Raw genomic sequence first — 21,502 nt, 5'->3', positions numbered from 1 at the left:
ACAGGAAACACAGGGATAAATACACTGAGAGACAGGAAACACAGGGATACATACACTGGTACAGAGAGACAGGAAACACAGGGATAAATACACTGGTACAGAGAGACAGGAAACACAGGGATAAATACACTGGTACAGAGAGACAGGAAACACAGGGATAAATACACTGGTACAGAGAGACAGGAAACACAGGGATAAATACACTGGTACAGAGAGACAGGAAACACAGGGATAAATACACTGGCACAGAGAGACAGGAAACACAGGGATAAATAAACTGGGACAGAGAGACAGGAAACACAGGGATAAATACACTGGTACAGAGAGACAGGAAACACAGGGATAAATACACTGGCACAGAGAGACAGGAAACACAGGGATAAATACACTGGTACAGAGAGACAGGAAACACAGGATAAATACACTGGTACAGAGAGACAGGAAACACAGGGATAAATACACTGGTGCAGAGAGACAGGAAACACAGGGATAAATACACTGGTACAGAGAGACAGGAAACACAGGGATAAATACACTGGTACAGAGAGACAGGAAACACAGGGATAAATACACTGGTACAGAGAGACAGGAAACACAGGGATAAATACACTGGTACAGAGAGACAGGAAACACAGGGATAAATACGCTGGCACAGAGAGACAGGAAACACAGGGATAAATACGCTGGTACAGAGAGACAGGAAACACAGGGATAAATACACTGGTACAGAGAGACAGGAAACACAGGGATAAATACACTGGTACAGAGAGACAGGAAACACAGGGATAAATACACTGGTACAGAGAGACAGGAAACACAGGGATAAATACACTGGTACAGAGAGACAGGAAACACAGGGATAAATACACTGGTACAGAGAGACAGGAAACACAGGGATAAATACACTGGTACAGAGAGACAGGAAACACAGGGATACATACACTGGTACAGAGAGACAGGAAACACAGGGATAAATACACTGGTACAGAGAGACAGGAAACACAGGGATAAATACACTGGTACAGAGAGACAGGAAACACAGGGATAAATACACTGGTACAGAGAGACAGGAAACACAGGTATACATACACCGGGGGTGATAAGCCACACCTGGAGGGGGTGGAGACAATCACAAGGACAGGTGAAACAGATCAGGGCGTGAAACTAATGAATTTATTTAAATTGACTGATTTCCTGATATGAACTGTAACTCAGTAAAATCTTTGAAAAATGTTGCGTGTTGCGTTTTATACTGTTGTTCAGTTTACTGTATTATAAACTGGGTGGTTCGAGCCCTGAATGCTGATTGGCTGAAAGCCATAGCAGTATTTTTCCTGCTCTAACTGCATTGGTAACCAGTTTATAACAGCAGCAAGGCACCTCAGGGGTTTGTGGTATATGACCAATATACCACGGCTAAGGGCTGTGTCCATGGACCTGCACATTGCGTTGTGAGAATGAACAGCCGTTAGCGTTAGCCATATACCACACCCTCTCGGGCATTATTGCTTAAATAATATTTTCTGTGTTCTGGGCGTATTCTATATACACTAATGTGCTGGATATTTTAAGTGTGTGCAACTGTCAAATCCTTCCCCCCAGGCATCATCCGCAGCCTAATGGTTCCCTGTTAGTTGGTCCTCTAACTAAGGCTGACTCTGGTTGGTTGCTCTGTGTGGCAACGCGTGACCGTGAGAGAGATCATCGCTACGTGTACCTGTCTGTCTCAGGTATGTAGAGACACGTCTGTCTGTGTGTTTGTTTTATCTTGTGGGGAACCTTGAGCCAAATCACTGTGTGTTTGTTTTACCTTGTGGGGAACCTTGAGCCAAATCACTGTGTGTTTGTTTTATCTTGTGATGAACCTTGAGCCAAATCACCGTGTGTTTGTTTTATCTTGTGAGGAACCTTGAGCCAAATCACTGTGTGTTTGTTTTATCTTGTGAGGAACCTTGAGCCAAATCACTGTGTGTTTGACAGAGAACACCAGAGGATCCCAGGCGGTGCAGGACACGACAGGAAGCCTCCCCCAAGATGGAGCAGACAGGACAGGAGAAACAGAAGTTATACTGCCGTCAGTACCTCATCGCCAGCCCTCACCCAAGTAGGAGTCACACACACAGCCCTCACCCAAGTAGGAGTCACACACACAGCCCTCACCCAAGTAGGAGTCACACACACAGTCCTCACCCAAGTAGGAGTCACACACACAGCCCTCACCCAAGTAGGAGGCACACACACAGCCCTCACCCAAGTAGGAATCACACACACAGCCCTCACCCAAGTAGGAGTCACACACACAGCCCTCACCCAAGTAGGAGTCACACACACAGCCCTCACCCAAGTAGGACTCACACACACAGCCCTCGCCCAAGTAGGAATCACACACACACAGCCCTCACCCAAGTAGGAATCACACACACAGCCCTCACCCAAGTAGGAATCACACACACAGCCCTCACCCAAGTAGAAGTCACAAACACAGCCCTCACCCAAGTAGGAATCACACACACACAGCCCTCACCCAAGTAGGAGGCACACACACAGCCCTCTCCCAAGTAGGAGTCACACACACAGCCCTCACCCAAGTAGGAGTCACACACACAGCCCTCACCCAAGTAGGAGGCACACATACAGCCCTCACCCAAGTAGGAGGCACACACACAGCCCTCACCCAAGTAGGAGGCACACACACAGCCCTCACCCAAGTAGGAGGCACACACACAGCCCTCACCCAAGTAGGAGTCACACACACAGCCCTCACCCAAGTAGGAGTCACACACACAGCCCTCACCCAAGTAGGAGTCACACACACAGCCCTCACCCAAGTAGGAGTCACACACACAGCCCTCTCTACATAGTCCCATCCACCAAACCCTCATCTCTACATAGTCCCATCCACCACCCCCTCCTCTCTACATAGTCCCATCCACCACCCCTCCTCTCTACATAGCCCCATCCACCAACCCCTCCTCTCTACATAGTCCCATCCACCAACCCCTCCTTTCTACATAGCCCCATCTACAACCCCTCCTCTCTACATAGTCCCATCCAACAACCCCTCCTCTCTACATAGTCCCATCCACCACCCCTCCTCTCTACATAGTCCCATCCATCAACCCCTCCTCTCTACATAGTCCCACCTACAACCCCTCCTCTCTACATAGTCCCATCCACAACCCCTCCTCTCTACATAGTCCCATCCACCACCCCTCCTCTCTACATAGTCCCATCCACCAACCCCTCCTCTCTACATAGTCCCATCCACCAACCCCTCCTCTCTACATAGTCCCATCCACCACCCCTCCTCTCTACATAGTCCCATCCACCACCCCTTCTCTCTACATAGTCCCATCCACCACCCCTCCTCTCTACATAGTCCCATCCACCACCCCTCCTCTCTACATAGTCCCATCCACCACCCCTCCTCTCTACATTGTCCCATCCACCAACCCCTCCTCTCTACATAGTCACGTCCACCAACCCCTCCTCTCTACATAGCCCCGTCCACCAACCCCTCCTCTCTACATAGTCCCATCCACCAACCCCTCCTCTCTACATAGTCCCATCCACCAACCCCTCCTCTCTACATAGTCCCGTCCACCAACCCCTCCTCTCTACATAGCCCCACCTACAACCCCTCCTCTCTACATAGCCCCACCTACAACCCTCCCTCTCTACATAGCCCCATCCACCAACCCCTCCTCTCTACATAGCCCCACCTACAACCCCCTCCTCTCTACATAGCCCCACCTACAACCCCTCCTCTCTACATAGCCCCATCCACCAACCCCTCGTCTCTACATAGCCCCACCTACAACCCCTCCTCTCTACATAGTCCCATCCACCACCCCTCCTCTCTACATAGCCCCGTCCACCAACCCCTCCTCTCTACATAGTCCCGTCCACCACCCCTCCTCTCTACATAGCCCCACCTACAACCCTCCTCTCTACATAGCCCCACCTACAACCCCTCCTCTCTACATAGCCCCACCTACAACCCCTCCTCTCTACATAGTCCCATCCACCACCCCTCCTCTCTACATAGTCCCGTCCACCAACCCCTCCTCTCTACATAGTCCCACCTACAACCCCTCCTCTCTACATAGTCCCGTCCACCAACCCCTCCTCTCTACATAGTCCCGTCCACCAACCCCTCCTCTCTACATAGTCCCGTCCACCACCCCTCCTCTCTACATAGCCCCACCTACAACCCCTCCTCTCTACATAGCCCCACCTACAACCCCTCCTCTCTACATAGCCCCACCTACAACCCCTCCTCTCTACATAGCCCCACCTACAACCCCTCCTCTCTACATAGTCCCGTCCACCACCCCTCCTCTCTACATAGTCCCGTCCACCACCCCTCCTCTCTACATAGTCCCGTCCACCAACCCCTCCTCTCTACATAGTCCCACCTACAACCCCTCCTCTCTACATAGTCCCGTCCACCAACCCCTCCCTCTCTACATAGTCCCGTCCACCAACCCCTCCTCTCTACATAGTCCCGTCCACCACCCCTCCTCTCTACATAGCCCCACCTACAACCCCTCCTCTCTACATAGCCCCACCTACAACCCCTCCTCTCTACATAGCCCTACCTACAACCCCTCCTCTCTACATAGCCCCACCTACAACCCCTCCTCTCTACATAGTCCCGTCCACCAACCCCTCCTCTCTACATAGTCCCGTCCACCAACCCCTCCTCTCTACATAGTCCCGTCCACCAACCCCTCCTCTCTACATAGCCCGTCCACCAACCCCTCCTCTCTACATAGCCCCATCCACCAACCCCTCCTCTCTACATAGTCCCATCCACCACCCATCCTCTCTACATAGTCCAATCCACCACCCCTCCTCTCTACATAGTCCCATCCACCACCCCTCCTCTCTACATAGTCCCGTCCACCACCCCTCCTCTCTACATAGTCCCATCCACCACCCCTCCTCTCTACATAGCCCCACCTACAACCCCTCCTCTCTACATAGTCCCACCTACAACCCCTCCTCTGTACATAGCCCCACCTACAACCCCTCCTCTCTACATAGTCCCATCCACCACCCCTCCTCTCTACATAGCCCCACCTACAACCCCTCCTCTCTACATAGTCCCACCTACAACCCCTCCTCTCTACATAGCCCCACCTACAACCCCTCCTCTCTACATAGCCCCACCTACAACCCCTCCTCTCTACATAGCCCCACCTACAACCCCTCCTCTCTACATAGCCCCATCCACCAACCCCTCCTCTCTACATAGCCCCATCCACCAACCCCTCCTCTCTACATAGCCCCACCTACAACCCCTCCTCTCAACATAGTCCCACCTACAACCCCTCCTCTCTACATAGCCCCACCTACAACCCCTCCTCTCTACATAGTCCCGTCCACCAACTCCTCCTCTCTACATCGCCCCACCTACAACTCCTCCTCTCTACATAGCCCCACCTACAACCCCTCCTCTCTACATAGCCCCATCCACCAACCCCTCCTCTCTACATAGCCCCACCTACAACCCCTCCTCTCTACATAGCCCCACCTACAACCCCTCCTCTCTACATAGCCCCACCTACAACTCCTCCTCTCTACATAGCCCCACCTACAACCCCTCCTCTCTACATAGCCCCACCTACAACCCCTCCTCTCTACATAGCCCCACCTACAACCCCTCCTCTCTACATAGCCCCACCTACAACCCCTCCTCTCTACATAGCCCCACCTACAACCCCTCCTCTCTACATAGTCCCGTCCACCAACTCCTCCTCTCTACATAGCCCCACCTACAACCCCTCCTCTCTACATAGCCCCACCTACAACCCCTCCTCTCTACATAGCCCCACCTACAACCCCTCCTCTCTACATAGCCCCCACCTACAACCCCTCCTCTCTACATAGCCCCGTCCACCAACCCCTCCTCTCTACATAGCCCCGTCCACCAACCCCTCCTCTCTACATAGTCCCATCCACCAACCCCTCCTCTCTACATAGCCCACCACAACCCCTCCTCTCTACATAGCCCCACCTACAACCCCTCCTCTCTACATAGCCCCACCTACAACCCCTCCTCTCTACATAGTCCCGTCCACCAACTCCTCCTCTCTACATAGCCCCACCTACAACCCCTCCTCTCTACATAGTCCCATCCACCAACCCCTCCTCTCTACATAGCCCCACCTACAACCCCTCCTCTCTACATAGCCCCACCTACAACCCCTCCTCTCTACATAGCCCCACCTACAACCCCTCCTCTCTACATAGTCCCGTCCACCAACTCCTCCTCTCTACATAGCCCCACCTACAACCCCTCCTCTCTACATAGCCCCACCTACAACGCCTCCTCTCTACATAGCCCCACCTACAACCCCTCCTCTCTACATAGCCCCACCTACAACCCCTCCTCTCTACATAGCCCCACCTACAACCCCTCCTCTCTACATAGTCCCGTCCACCAACTCCTCCTCTCTACATAGCCCCACCTACAACCCCTCCTCTCTACATAGCCCCACCTACAACCCCCTCCTCTCTACATAGCCCCACCTACAACCCCTCCTCTCTACATAGCCCCACCTACAACCCCCCCTCTCTACATAGCCCCGTCCACCAACCCCTCCTCTCTACATAGCCCCGTCCACCAACCCCTCCTCTCTACATAGCCCCACCTACAACTCCTCCTCTCTACATAGCCCCACCTACAACCCCTCCTCTCTACATAGCCCCACCTACAACCCTCCTCTCTACATAGCCCCACCTACAACCCCTCCTCTCTACATAGCCCCACCTACAACCCCCCTCCTCTCTACATAGTCCCGTCCACCAACTCCTCCTCTCTACATAGCCCCACCTACAACCCCTCCTCTCTACATAGCCCCACCTACAACCCCTCCTCTCTACATAGCCCCACCTACAACCCCTCCTCTCTACATAGCCCCACCTACAACCCCTCCTCTCTACATAGCCCCGTCCACCAACCCCTCCTCTCTACATAGCCCCGTCCACCAACCCCTCCTCTCTACATAGTCCCATCCACCACCCCTCCTCTCTACATAGCCCCACCTACAACCCCTCCTCTCTACATAGCCCCACCTACAACCCCTCCTCTCTACATAGCCCCACCTACAACCCCTCCTCTCTACATAGCCCCACCTACAACCCCTCCTCTCTACATAGCCCCACCTACAACCCCTCCTCTCTACATAGCCCCGTCCACCAACCCCTCCTCTCTACATAGCCCCGTCCACCAACCCCTCCTCTCTACATAGTCCCATCCACCACCCCTCCTCTCTACATAGCCCCACCTACAACCCCTCCTCTCTACATAGTCCCACCTACAACCCCTCCTCTCTACATAGCCCCACCTACAACCCCTCCTCTCTACATAGCCCCACCTACAACCCCTCCTCTCTACATAGCCCCACCTACAACCCCTCCTCTCTACATAGCCCCATCCACCAACCCCTCCTCTCTACATAGCCCCATCCACCAACCCCTCCTCCTCTACATAGCCCCACCTACAACCCCTCCTCTCAACATAGTCCCACCTACAACCCCTCTCTCTACATAGCCCCACCTACAACCCCTCCTCTCTACATAGTCCCGTCCACCAACTCCTCCTCTCTACATCGCCCCACCTACAACTCCTCCTCTCTACATAGCCCCACCTACAACCCCTCCTCTCTACATAGCCCCATCCACCAACCCCTCCTCTCTACATAGCCCCACCTACAACCCCTCCTCTCTACATAGCCCCACCTACAACCCTCCTCTCTACATAGCCCCACCTACAACTCCTCCTCTCTACATAGCCCCACCTACAACCCCCTCCTCTCTACATAGCCCCACCTACAACCCCTCCTCTCTACATAGCCCCACCTACAACCCCTCCTCTCTACATAGCCCCATCCACCAACCCCTCCTCTCTACATAGCCCCATCCACCAACCCCTCCTCTCTACATAGCCCCACCTACAACCCCTCCTCTCAACATAGTCCCACCTACAACCCCTCCTCTCTACATAGCCCCACCTACAACCCCTCCTCTCTACATAGTCCCGTCCACCAACTCTCCTCCTCTCTACATCGCCCCACCTACAACTCCTCCTCTCTACATAGCCCCACCTACAACCCCTCCTCTCTACATAGCCCCATCCACCAACCCCTCCTCTCTACATAGCCCCACCTACAACCCCTCCTCTCTACATAGCCCCACCTACAACCCCTCCTCTCTACATAGCCCCACCTACAACTCCTCCTCTCTACATAGCCCCACCTACAACCCCTCCTCTCTACATAGCCCCACCTACAACCCCTCCTCTCTACATAGCCCCACCTACAACCCCTCCTCTCTACATAGTCCCGTCCACCAACTCCTCCTCTCTACATAGCCCCACCTACAACCCCTCCTTTCTACATAGCCCCACCTACAACCCCTCCTCTCTACATAGCCCCGTCCACCAACCCCTCCTCTCTACATAGTCCCATCCACCAACCCCTCCTCTCTACATAGCCCCACCTACAACCCCTCCTCTCTACATAGCCCCACCTACAACCCCTCCTCTCTACATAGCCCCACCTACAACCCCTCCTCTCTACATAGCCCCACCTACAACCCCTCCTCTCTACATAGTCCCGTCCACCAACCCCTCCTCTCTACATAGCCCCGTCCACCAACCCCTCCTCTCTACATAGTCCCGTCCACCAACCCCCTCCTCTCTACATAGCCCCACCTACAACCCCTCCTCTCTACATAGCCCCACCTACAACCCCTCCTCTCTACATAGCCCCACCTACAACCCCTCCTCTCTACATAGTCCCGTCCACCAACTCCTCCTCTCTACATAGCCCCACCTACAACCCCTCCTCTCTACATAGCCCCATCCACCAACCCCTCCTCTCTACATAGCCCCATCCACCAACCCCTCCTCTCTACATAGCCCCACCTACAACCCCTCCTCTCTACATAGCCCCACCTACAACCCCTCCTCTCTACATAGCCCCGTCCACCAACCCCCCTCTCTACTAGCCCCTCCACCAACCCCCCTCCTACACAACCTACCTCTCCTCTCTACATAGCCCCACCTACAACCCCTCCTCTCTACATAGCCCCACCTACAACCCCTCCTCTCTACATAGCCCCACCTACAACCCCTCCTCTCTACATAGCCCCACCTACAACCCCTCCTCTCTACATAGTCCCGTCCACCAACTCCTCCTCTCTACATAGCCCCACCTACAACCCCTCCTCTCTACATAGCCCCACCTACAACCCCTCCTCTCTACATAGCCCCACCTACAACCCCTCCTCTCTACATAGCCCCACCTACAACCCCTCCTCTCTACATAGCCCCACCTACAACCCCTCCTCTCTACATAGCCCCGTCCACCAACCCCTCCTCTCTACATAGCCCCGTCCACCAACCCCTCCTCTCTACATAGTCCCGTCCACCAACCCCTCCTCTCTACATAGCCCCACCTACAACCCCTCCTCTCTACATAGCCCCACCTACAACCCCTCCTCTCTACATAGTCCCATCCACCAACCCCTCCTCTCTACATAGCCCCACCTACAACCCCTCCTCTCTACATAGTCCCATCCACAACCCCTCCTCTCTACATAGCCCCACCTACAACCCCTCCTCTCTACATAGCCCCACCTACAACCCCTCCTCTCTACATAGTCCCATCCACAACCCCTCCTCTCTACATAGCCCCACCTACAACCCTCCTCTCTACATAGCCCCACCTACAACCCCTTCTCTCTACATAGCCCCACCTACAACCCCTCCTCTCTACATAGCCCCACCTACAACCCCTCCTCTCTACATAGCCCCGTCCACCAACCCCTCCTCTCTACATAGCCCCGTCCACCAACCCCTCCTCTCTACATAGTCCCGTCCACCAACCCCTCCTCTCTACATAGCCCCACCTACAACCCCTCCTCTCTACATAGCCCCACCTACAACCCCTCCTCTCTACATAGTCCCATCCACCAACCCCTCCTCTCTACATAGCCCCACCTACAACCCCTCCTCTCTACATAGTCCCATCCACAACCCCTCCTCTCTACATAGCCCCACCTACAACCCCTCCTCTCTACATAGCCCCACCTACAACCCCTCCTCTCTACATAGTCCCATCCACAACCCCTCCTCTCTACATAGCCCCACCTACAACCCCTCCTCTCTACATAGTCCCATCCACAACCCCTCCTCTCTACATAGCCCCACCTACAACCCCTCCTCTCTACATAGTCCCATCCACAACCCCTCCTCTCTACATAGCCCCGTCCACCAACCCCTCCTCTCTACATAGCCCCACCTACAACCCCTCTTCTCTACATAGCCCCACCTACAACCCCTCCTCTCTACATAGTCCCGTCCACCAACTCCTCCTCTCTACATAGTCCCGTCCACCAACTCCTCCTCTCTACATAGCCCCACCTACAACCCCTCCTCTCTACATAGCCCCACCTACAACCCCTCCTCTCTACATAGCCCCACCTACAACCCCTCCTCTCTACATAGCCCCACCTACAACCCCTCCTCTCTACATAGCCCCACCTACAACCCCTCCTCTCTACATAGCCCCGTCCACCAACCCCTCCCTCTCTACATAGCCCCGTCCACCAACCCCTCCTCTCTACATAGTCCCATCCACCAACCCCTCCTCTCTACATAGCCCCACCTACAACCCCTCCTCTCTACATAGCCCCACCTACAACCCCTCCTCTCTACATAGTCCCATCCACCAACCCCTCCTCTCTACATAGCCCCACCTACAACCCTCCTCTCTACATAGTCCCATCCACAACCCCTCCTCTCTACATAGCCCCACCTACAACCCCTCCTCTCTACATAGCCCCACCTACAACCCCTCCTCTCTACATAGTCCCATCCACAACCCCTCCTCTCTACATAGCCCCACCTACAACCCCTCCTCTCTACATAGTCCCATCCACAACCCCTCCTCTCTACATAGCCCCACCTACAACCCCTCCTCTCTACATAGTCCCATCCACAACCCCTCCTCTCTACATAGCCCGTCCACCAACCCCTCCTCTCTACATAGCCCCACCTACAACCCCTCTTCTCTACATAGCCCCACCTACAACCCCTCCTCTCTACATAGTCCCGTCCACCAACTCCTCCTCTCTACATAGTCCCGTCCACCAACTCCTCCTCTCTACATAACCCCACCTACAACCCCTCCTCTCTACATAGCCCCACCTACAACCCCTCCTCTCTACATAGCCCCACCTACAACCCCTCCTCTCTACATAGCCCCACCTACAACCCCTCCTCTCTACATAGCCCCACCTACAACCCCTCCTCTCTACATAGCCCCGTCCACCAACCCCTCCTCTCTACATAGCCCCGTCCACCAACCCCTCCTCTCTACATAGTCCCGTCCACCAACCCCTCCTCTCTACATAGCCCCACCTACAACCCCTCCCTCTCTACATAGCCCCACCTACAACCCCTCCTCTCTACATAGTCCCATCCACCAACCCCTCCTCTCTACATAGCCCCACCTACAACCCCTCCTCTCTACATAGTCCCATCCACAACCCCTCCTCTCTACATAGCCCCACCTACAACCCCTCCTCTCTACATAGCCCCACCTACAACCCCTCCTCTCTACATAGTCCCATCCACAACCCCTCCTCTCTACATAGCCCCACCTACAACCCCTCCTCTCTACATAGTCCCATCCACAACCCCTCCTCTCTACATAGCCCCACCTACAACCCCTCCTCTCTACATAGTCCCATCCACAACCCCTCCTCTCTACATAGCCCCGTCCACCAACCCCTCCTCTCTACATAGTCCCGTCCACAACCCCTCCTCTCTACATAGCCCCACCTACAACTCCTCCTCTCTACATAGCCCCGTCCACCAACCCCTCCTCTCTGATGGTTCAGGTTCAGTATAGACCGTTCAGGTTTGTCGTCTGTGGAGGGGAAAGCAGGACAGACGGTCAGACTAGCCTGTAAGATCATCCCAACGTCAGCGCTCTCTTCGGTCAGCCTCCAGTGGACCAGAGAAGGACAGACACTCAACTCTCTCAGGTAACTGTGAAGTCCTGTAACAAAACCCAGTTTGGGGTCAGAGCCACGGATTCAGAGAGATTTAAGACCTTTTGAGCTTTCCTTTCCATACAGTTTTTATTGTTATTCTTTCAGTATTTTTTGTCTTCTTCTGTGAAGTTCATTGCGTTTCATTCATGTCTGAAATGTGCGATATAAATACATTTGATTTGATTTAGAGAGCTGGGACATTTAAGGTTTCTATAATCTGATGCATTTTAACATGACACTACAACATTCTATAACAGCCATGTTATCTCCCCATTAACATGACACTACAACATTCTATAACAGCCATGTTATCTCCCCATTAACATGACACTACAACATTCTATAACAGCCATGTTATCTCCCCATTAACATGACACTACAACATTCTATAACAGCCATGTTATCTCTCCATTAACATGACACTACAACATTCTATAACAGCCATGTTATCTCCCCCATTAACATGACACTACAACATTCTATAACAGCCATGTTATCTCCCCGTTAACATGACACTGCAACACTCTATTACAGCCATGTTATCTCTCCATTAACATGACACTACAACATTCTATAACAGCCATGTTATCTCCCCCATTAACATGACACTACAACATTCTATAACAGCCATGTTATCTCCCCGTTAACATGACACTACAACATTCTATAACAGCCATGTTATCTCCACATTAACATGACACTACAACATTCTATAACAGCAATGTTATCTCTGCATTAACATGACACTACAACATTCTATAACAGCCATGTTATCTCCCCGTTAACATGACACTACAACATTCTATAACAGCCATGTTATCTCCCCCATTAACATGACACTACAACATTCTATAACAGCCATGTTATCTCCCCTATTAACATGACACTACAACATTCTATAACAGCCATGTTATCTCCCCTATTAACATGACACTACAACATTCTATAACAGCCATGTTATCTCCCCGTTAACATGACACTACAACATTCTATAACAGCCATGTTATCTCCCCGTTAACATGACACTACAACATTCTATAACAGCCATGTTAGAACACATTAACATGACACTACAACATTCTATAACAGCAATGTTATCTCCATTAACATGACACTACAACATTCTATAACAGCCATGTTATCTCCCCCATTAACATGACACTACAACATTCTATAACAGCAATGTTATCTCCATTAACATGACACTACAACATTCTATAACAGCCATGTTATCTCCCCCATTAACATGACACTACAACATTCTATAACAGCCATGTTATCTCTCCTTTAACATGACACTACAACATTCTATAACAGCCATGTTATCTCCCCTGTTAACATGACACTACAACATTCTATAACAGCCATGTTAGAACACATTAACATGACACTACAACATTCTATAACAGCAATGTTATCTCTGCATTAACATGACACTACAACATTCTATAACAGCCATGTTAGAACCCTATTAACATGACACTACAACATTCTATAACAGCCATGTTATCTCCCCTGTTAACATGACACTACAACATTCTATAACAGCCATGTTATCTCCCCATTAACATGACACTACAACATTCTATAACAGCCATGTTATCTCCCCCATTAACATGACTCTACAACATTCTATAACAGCCATGTTATCTCCCCATTAACATGACACTACAACATTCTATAACAGCCATGTTATCTCCCCCATTAACATGACTCTACAACATTCTATAACAGCCATGTTATCTCCCCATTAACATGACACTACAACATTCTATAACAGCCATGTTAGAACCTCATTAACATGACTCTACAACATTCTATAACAGCCATGTTAGAACACATTAACATTACACTACAACATTCTATAACAGCAATGTTATCTCTGCATTAACATGACACTACAACATTCTATAACAGCCATGTTAGAATACATTAACATGACACTACAACATTCTATAACAGCCATGTTATCTCCCCCATTAACATGACTCTACAACATTCTATAACAGCCATGTTATCTCCCCGTTAACATGACACTACAACATTCTATAACAGCCATGTTAGAACCTCATTAACATGACACTACAACATTCTATAACAGCCATGTTATCTCCCCATTAACATGACACTACAACATTCTATAACAGCCATGTTAGAACACATTAACATGACACTACAACATTCTATAACAGCCATGTTATCTCCCCATTAACATGACACTACAACATTCTATAACAGCCATGTTAGAACCTCATTAACATGAATCTACAACATTCTATAACAGCCATGTTATCTCCCCATTAACATTACACTACAACATTCTATAACAGCCATGTTATCTCCCCTGTTAACATGACACTACAACATTCTATAACAGCCATGTTAGAACACATTAACATGACACTACAACATTCTATAACAGCAATGTTATCTCTGCATTAACATGACACTACAACATTCTATAACAGCCATGTTATCTCCCCATTAACATGACACTACAACATTCTATAACAGCCATGTTATCTCCCCATTAACATGACACTACAACATTCTATAACAGCCATGTTATCTCTCCATTAACATGACACTACAACATTCTATAACAGCCATGTTAGAACCCCATTAATATGACACTACAACATTCTATAACAGCCATGTTATCTCTCCATTAACATGACACTACAACATTCTATAACAGCCATGTTATCTCTCCATTAACATGACACTACAACATTCTATAACAGCCATGTTATCTCCCCATTAACATTACACTACAACATTCTATAACAGCCATGTTATCTCTCCATTAACATGACACTACAACATTCTATAACAGCCATGTTATCTCTCCATTAACATTACACTACAACATTCTATAACAGCCATGTTATCTCCCATTAACATGACACTACAACATTCTATAACAGCCATGTTAGAACCCCATTAACATGACACTGCAACACTCTATAACAGCCATGTTAGAACCCCATTAACATGACACTACAACATTCTATAACAGCCATGTTAGAACCCCATTAACATGACACTACAACATTCTATAACAGCCATGTTAGAACCCCATTAACATGACACTACAACATTCTATAACAGCCATGGTAGAACCCCATTAACATGACACTGCAACACTCTATAACAGCCATGTTAGAACCCCGTAAACATGACACTACAACATTCTATAACAGCCATGTTAGAACCCCATTAACATGACACTACAACATTCTATAACAGCCATATTATCTCTCCATTAACATGACACTACAACATTCTATAACAGCCATGTTATCTCCCCATTAACATTACACTACAACATTCTATAACAGCCATGTTATCTCTCCATTAACATGACACTACAACATTCTATAACAGCCATGTTATCTCTCCATGAACATGACACTACAACATTCTATAACAGCCATGTTATCTCCCCATTAACATGACACTACAACATTCTATAACAGCCATGTTATCTCTCCGTGAACATGACACTACAACATTCTATAACAGCCATGTTATCTCTCCGTTAACATGACACTACAACATTCTATAACAGCCATATTATCTCCCCATTAACATGACACTACAACATTCTATAACAGACATGTTATCTCTCCATTAACATGACACTACAACATTCTATAACAGCCATGTTATCTCTCCATGAACATGACACTACAACATTCTATAACAGCCATGTTATCTCCCCATTAACATGACACTACAACATTCTATAACAGCCATGTTATCTCTCCGTGAACATGACACTACAACATTCTATAACAGCCATGTTATCTCTCCGTGAACATGACACTACAACATTCTATAACAGCCATGTTATCTCTCCGTTAACATGACACTACAACATTCTATAACAGCCATATTATCTCCCCATTAACATGACACTACAACATTCTATAACAGACATGTTATCTCTCCATTAACATGACACTACAACATTCTATAACAGCCATGTTATCTCCCCGTTAACATGACACTACAACATTCTATAACAGCCATGTTATCTCCCCCATTAACATGACACTACAACATTCTATAACAGCCATGTTATCTCTCCATTAACATGACACTACAACATTCTATAACAGCCATGTTATCTCTCCATTAACATGACACTACAACATTCTATAACAGCCATGTTAGAATACATTAACATGACACTACAACATTCTATAACAGACATTATCTCCCCCATTAACATGACACTACAACATTCTATAACAGCCATGTTATCTCCCCCATTAACATTACATGGAGAATATTTAAACAATGCTATGTCACTGAATGTCTAGAATTTAAAACAATATATTCAACATTCTAAAAGTTGTGCCAACTCTCTAAACTGTGGCTCAGCTTGTTCTAGTCAACCATTTTGTAGCTTACTTTATGTTTTAGGTCCGTGTTAAACTACATTCAGTCAGTTGCTTTAGTCAGTCAGTGTTGCACTACACATCCCAATGTGGCCCACAGCAAGACATCTGTTCCCTTTCTACTCTAAGCCAGAATCTAAAGAGAACATGCCCATTTTAGGAAAATGTAGAGGGCGATGTTTTCTTATGCCTTGTCTTATTACTGTTTGGATAAGTACAACTCTCATGCCATAAATGTGACTGTGATTGGTTGTTTCCGCCCCGTGTGTAAATGTGATTGGTTGTTTCTGCCCCGTGCGTAAATGTGATTGGTTGTTGCTATGTAGACATGCACAGCATGCGGACGGCACCCTTGTGATTGGCCAGTTGAGGTCAGATGACTCAGGTGTCTACACCTGTACAGGCTCCACCCACAGTCAACTGGAGCAGAGACAGCTCACGCTCAAAGTACAAGGTGATTGGCTTCAGATACACCTGTCTCACATACCTGACTTGGCCATACCTGTCTCACTAGTACACATCTGTCTTTCACACCTGTATTACAAATGTGACTTACTAGGACACACCTGTCTCACCTCTGTCTCACCTGTCTCACCTCTGTTACACCTGTCTCACCTCTGTCTCATCTGACTCACCTCTGTTACACCTCTGTTAGACCTGTCTCACCTCTGTTACACCTGTCTCACCTCTGTTACACCTGTCTCACCTCTGTCTCACCTCTGTCTCACCTCTGTTACACCTGTCTCACCTGTGTTACACCTGTCTCACCTCTGTTATACCTGTCTCACCTCTGTCTCACCTATGTTACACCTGTCTCACCTCTTACACCTGTCTCACCTCTGTTACACCTGTCTCACCACTGTTACACCTGTCTCACCTCTGTCTCACCTATGTTACACCTGTCTCACCTCTCTTACACCTGTCTCACCTCTGTTACACCTGTCTCACCTCTGTTACACCTGTCTCACCTCTCTTACACCTGTCTCACCTCTGTCTCACCTATGTTACACCTGTCTCACCTCTGTTACACCTGTCTCACCTCTGTTACACCTGTCTCACCTCTGTTACACCTGTCTCACCTCTGTCTCACCTCTGTCTCACCTCTGTTACACCTGTCTCACCTATGTTACACCTGTCTCACCTCTCTTACACCTGTCTCACCTCTGTTACACCTGTCTCACCTCTGTTACACCTGTCTCACCTCTGTCTCACCTCTGTCTCACCTCTGTTACACCTGTCTCATCTGTGTTACACCTGTCTCACCTCTGTTATACCTGTCTCACCTCTGTTACACCTGTCTCGCCTCTGTTACACCTGTCTCACCTCTCTTACACCTGTCTCACCTCTGTTACACCTGTCTCACCTCTGTTACACCTGTCTCGCCTCTGTTACACCTGTCTCGCCTCTGTTACACCTGTCTCACCTCTGTTACACCTGTCTCACCTCTGTTACACCTGTCTCACCTGTGTTAGACCTGTCTCACCTGTGTTGTTGTATGGTATGTATTTCCAAGGAGACCTGAGGATCACCATGCCCCCTAACAATGTGCAGGTGTCTCAGGGCGGCACGGCCCAGCTCCCCTGTGTGGTGTCTGGGGACAACGTCAGCGTCGGCTGGTCCAGGTGAGATATGGAGCTGTGAACGGTTCTGCTCTCCATTGGAGCAGTGTCATCATACACACGGCAGATATTATAATACACAGTATGATGAACATAGAACTAGAACATAGAACTAGAACTAGAACATAGAACCTTAATTAATAGCTGAATATGTTGTAGCTTCTCAGGAATGGGAATGAATAGACCAGAAGTGTTTTCCCAGTTTTCCCTAACTTATGTCTGCCCTCCACCCCTCCACTCCTCCACTCCTCCACCCTCCACCCCTCCACCCCTCCACCCCTCCACTCCTCCACCCTCCACTCCTCCACTCCTCCACCCTCCACCCCTCCACCCCTCCACCCCTCCACTCCTCCACCCTCCACTCCTCCACTCCTCCACCCTCCACCCCTCCACCCCTCCACTCCTCCACTCCTCCACCCCTCCACCCTCCACTCCTCCACCCTTCCACTCCTCCACCCTCCACCCCTCCACCCCCTCCACTCCTCCACCCCTCCACCCCTCCACCCTCCACTCCTCCACCCCTCCACTCCTCCACCCTCCACCCCTCCACTCCTCCACTCCTCCACCCCTCCACCCCTCCACTCCTCCACTCCTCCACCCTCCACTCCTCCACCCTTCCACTCCTCCACCCTCCACCCTCCACCCCTCCACTCCTCCACTCCTCCACCCTCCACCCTCCACTCCTTCACTCCTCCACCCCTCCACTCCTCCACTCCTCCACCCTCCACTCCTCCACTCCTCCACCCTCCACCCTCCCTCCTTCACTCCTCCACCCTCCACTCCTCCACTCCTCCACCCTCCACTCCTCCACCCTCCACCCTCCACTCCTCCACCCCTCCACTCCTCCACCCCTCCACCCCTCCACTCCTCCACCCTCCACTCCTCCACTCCTCCACCCTCCACCCTCCACTCCTTCACTCCTCCACCCCTCCACTCCTCCACCCCTCCACTCCTTCACTCCTCCACCCCTCCACTCCTCCACTCCTCCACCCCTCCACTCCTCCACCCCTCCATCCTTCCACTCCTCCACCCCTCCATCCCTCCACCCTCCATCCCACCACCCTCCATACCTCCATCCCTCCACCCTCCACCCCTCCATCCTTCCACCCTCCCCTCCTCCACCCCTCCATCCCTCCACCCTCCACTCCTCCATCCCTCCACTCCTCCACCCCTCCATCCTTCCACCCTCCACTCCTCCACCCCTCCATCCCTCCACCCTCCACTCCTCCATCCCTCCACTCCTCCACCCCTCCATCCTTCCACCCTCCACTCCTCCACCCCTCCATCCCTCCACCCTCCACTCCTCCACCCCTCCCTCCTCCACCCCTCCATCCCTCCACCCTCCACTCCTCCACCCCTCCACTCCTCCACCCCCTCCACCCCTCCACTCCTCCATCCCTCCATCCCTCCATCCCTCCACTCCTCCACCCCTCCACTCCTCCATCCCTCCACCCCTCCATCCCTCCATCCCTCCACCCCTCCACCCCTCCCTCCTCCATCCCTCCACCCCTCCATCCCTCCATCCCTCCACTCGCCCTCCCTCCACCCCTCCGCTCCTCCACCCCTCCACTCCTCCACCCCTCCACTCCTCCACCCCTCCACCCCTCCACCCCTCCATCTCTCCACCCCTCCATCCCTCCATCCCTCCACCCCTCCACTCCTCCACCCCTCCATCCCTCCACCCCTCCACTCCTCCATCCCTCCACCCCTCCACCCCTCTATCCCTCCACCCCTCCACTCCTCCATCCCTCCACCCCTCCACCCCTCTATCCCTCCATCCCTCCACTCCTCCACCCCCTCCACCCTCCATCCCTCCACCCCTCTATCCCTCCATCCCTCCACTCCTCCACTCCTGCACCCCTCCATCCCTCCACCCCCTCCATCCCTCCATCCCTCCACCCCTCTATCCCTCCATCCCTCCACCCCTCCACCCTCCATCCCTCCACCCCTCTATCCCTCCATCCCTCCACTCCTCCACTCCTCCACTCCTCCATCCCTCCACCCCTCCATCCCTCGATCCCTCCACCCCTCTATCCCTCCACCCTCCAACCCTCCACCCCTCCACTCCCCCACCCTCCACCCCTCTATCCCTCCACCCCTCCAACCCTCCACCCCCTCCACTCCCCCACCCTCCACCCCCTCCAACCCTCCACCCCTCCATCCCTCTATCCCTCCATCCCTCCACCCCTCCAACCCTCCACCCTCCATCCCTCCATCCCTCTATCCCTCCACTCCTCCACTCCTCCACCCCTCCAACCCTCCACCCCTCCATCCCTCTATCCCTCCATCCCTCCACCCCTCCAACCCTCCACCCTCCATGCCTCCACCCCTCTATCCCTCATCCCTCCTGTAGGAATGGTGTCCCTGTGCGACCAGATGGTGGGCGTGTTCAGATGTCATCAGATGGTAGTCTGATCGTGAATAACGTGCAGCCGACAGACGAGGGTTCCTACACCTGTAATGCCTACACTGGAACATACTCTGTCAGCGCCACAGCTGAAGTGCGTATCAGCAAGGCCTCACGGCAAGGTGACTAACTGATGATGACCACTCATCTAACCCTCATTCTCAAACTGTCCTAAAAGTCCATTCACAACATATGAAACAGTGTTAAACACTCTCTCTTTTTATTCTCTCTCTTTCTCTCTCTCTCTCTCTCTCTCTGTCTCTCTCTGTCTCTCTCTTTGTCGCTCTCTCTTTCTCTCTCTTTCTCTCTCTCTTTCTGTCTCTCTCTGTCTCTCTGTCTCTCTATTTCTCGTTCTCTGTCTCTCTTTATTTCTCTCTCTCTCTCTCTTTCTCCCTCTCTTTCTCTGTGTCTCTCTCTCCCTCTCTCTCTCTTTCTCTCTCTTTCTCTGTGTCTCTCTCTCCCTCTCTTTCTCTACCCATGTAGAGCTGGATACAGGTCTTGGTGTGCCAGCTGAGTGTGTGGACCAGCCAGAGCTGGCTAACTGTGAGCTGATAGTGTACGCCCGTCTGTGTAACAGCCAGTACTACTCTAGTTTCTGCTGTGCCAGCTGTGCCAGGCACGCCAAGGGAGAGGACAGATACGGCCAGATAGGGTAAGGCCCAGGGGGGCAACGAGGTCATGGCCTGCTAGGGTATGGGCCAGGGGACAAGGAGGACCAGGGGATAAGGAGGACCAGGGGGCAAGGAGGACCAGGGGGCAAGGAGGACCAGGAGGCAAGGAGGAGCAGGGGATAAGGAGGAGCAGGGGATAAGGAGGACCAGGGGATAAGGAGGACCAGGGCGCAAGGAGAACCAGGGGGCAAGGAGGACCAGGGGATAAGGAGGACCAGGGGGCAAGGAGGACCAGGGCGCAAGGAGAACCAGGGGGCAAGGAGGACCAGGGGATAAGGAGGACCAGGGGGCAAGGAGGAGCAGGGGATAAGGAGGAGCAGGGGGCAA

General features: G+C 51.3%; 1 protein-coding gene across 1 annotated transcript in view; it reads left to right on the top strand.

Moving 5' to 3' along the window:
• The window catches only part of LOC135537194 (papilin-like), a 32,797-nt gene extending 11,535 nt beyond the window's left edge, over nt 1–21,262 (top strand). The window contains exons 4-10 of the mRNA XM_064963392.1: nt 1,603–1,730; nt 1,981–2,104; nt 11,917–12,063; nt 16,805–16,932; nt 17,992–18,100; nt 20,451–20,626; nt 20,988–21,262. Coding sequence (XP_064819464.1) covers nt 1,603–1,730; nt 1,981–2,104; nt 11,917–12,063; nt 16,805–16,932; nt 17,992–18,100; nt 20,451–20,626; nt 20,988–21,160 — 985 coding nt within the window. The 3' untranslated portion in view covers nt 21,161–21,262. The remainder of the gene's footprint in view (nt 1–1,602; nt 1,731–1,980; nt 2,105–11,916; nt 12,064–16,804; nt 16,933–17,991; nt 18,101–20,450; nt 20,627–20,987) is intronic.
• Nucleotides 21,263–21,502: the final 240 nt, after the last annotated feature.

The sequence above is a fragment of the Oncorhynchus masou genome, unplaced genomic scaffold (assembly GCF_036934945.1).
Source record: "Oncorhynchus masou masou isolate Uvic2021 unplaced genomic scaffold, UVic_Omas_1.1 unplaced_scaffold_722, whole genome shotgun sequence".
Lineage (NCBI taxonomy): Eukaryota > Metazoa > Chordata > Actinopteri > Salmoniformes > Salmonidae > Oncorhynchus > Oncorhynchus masou.
This window is presented reverse-complemented; position numbering and strand designations above follow the sequence as displayed.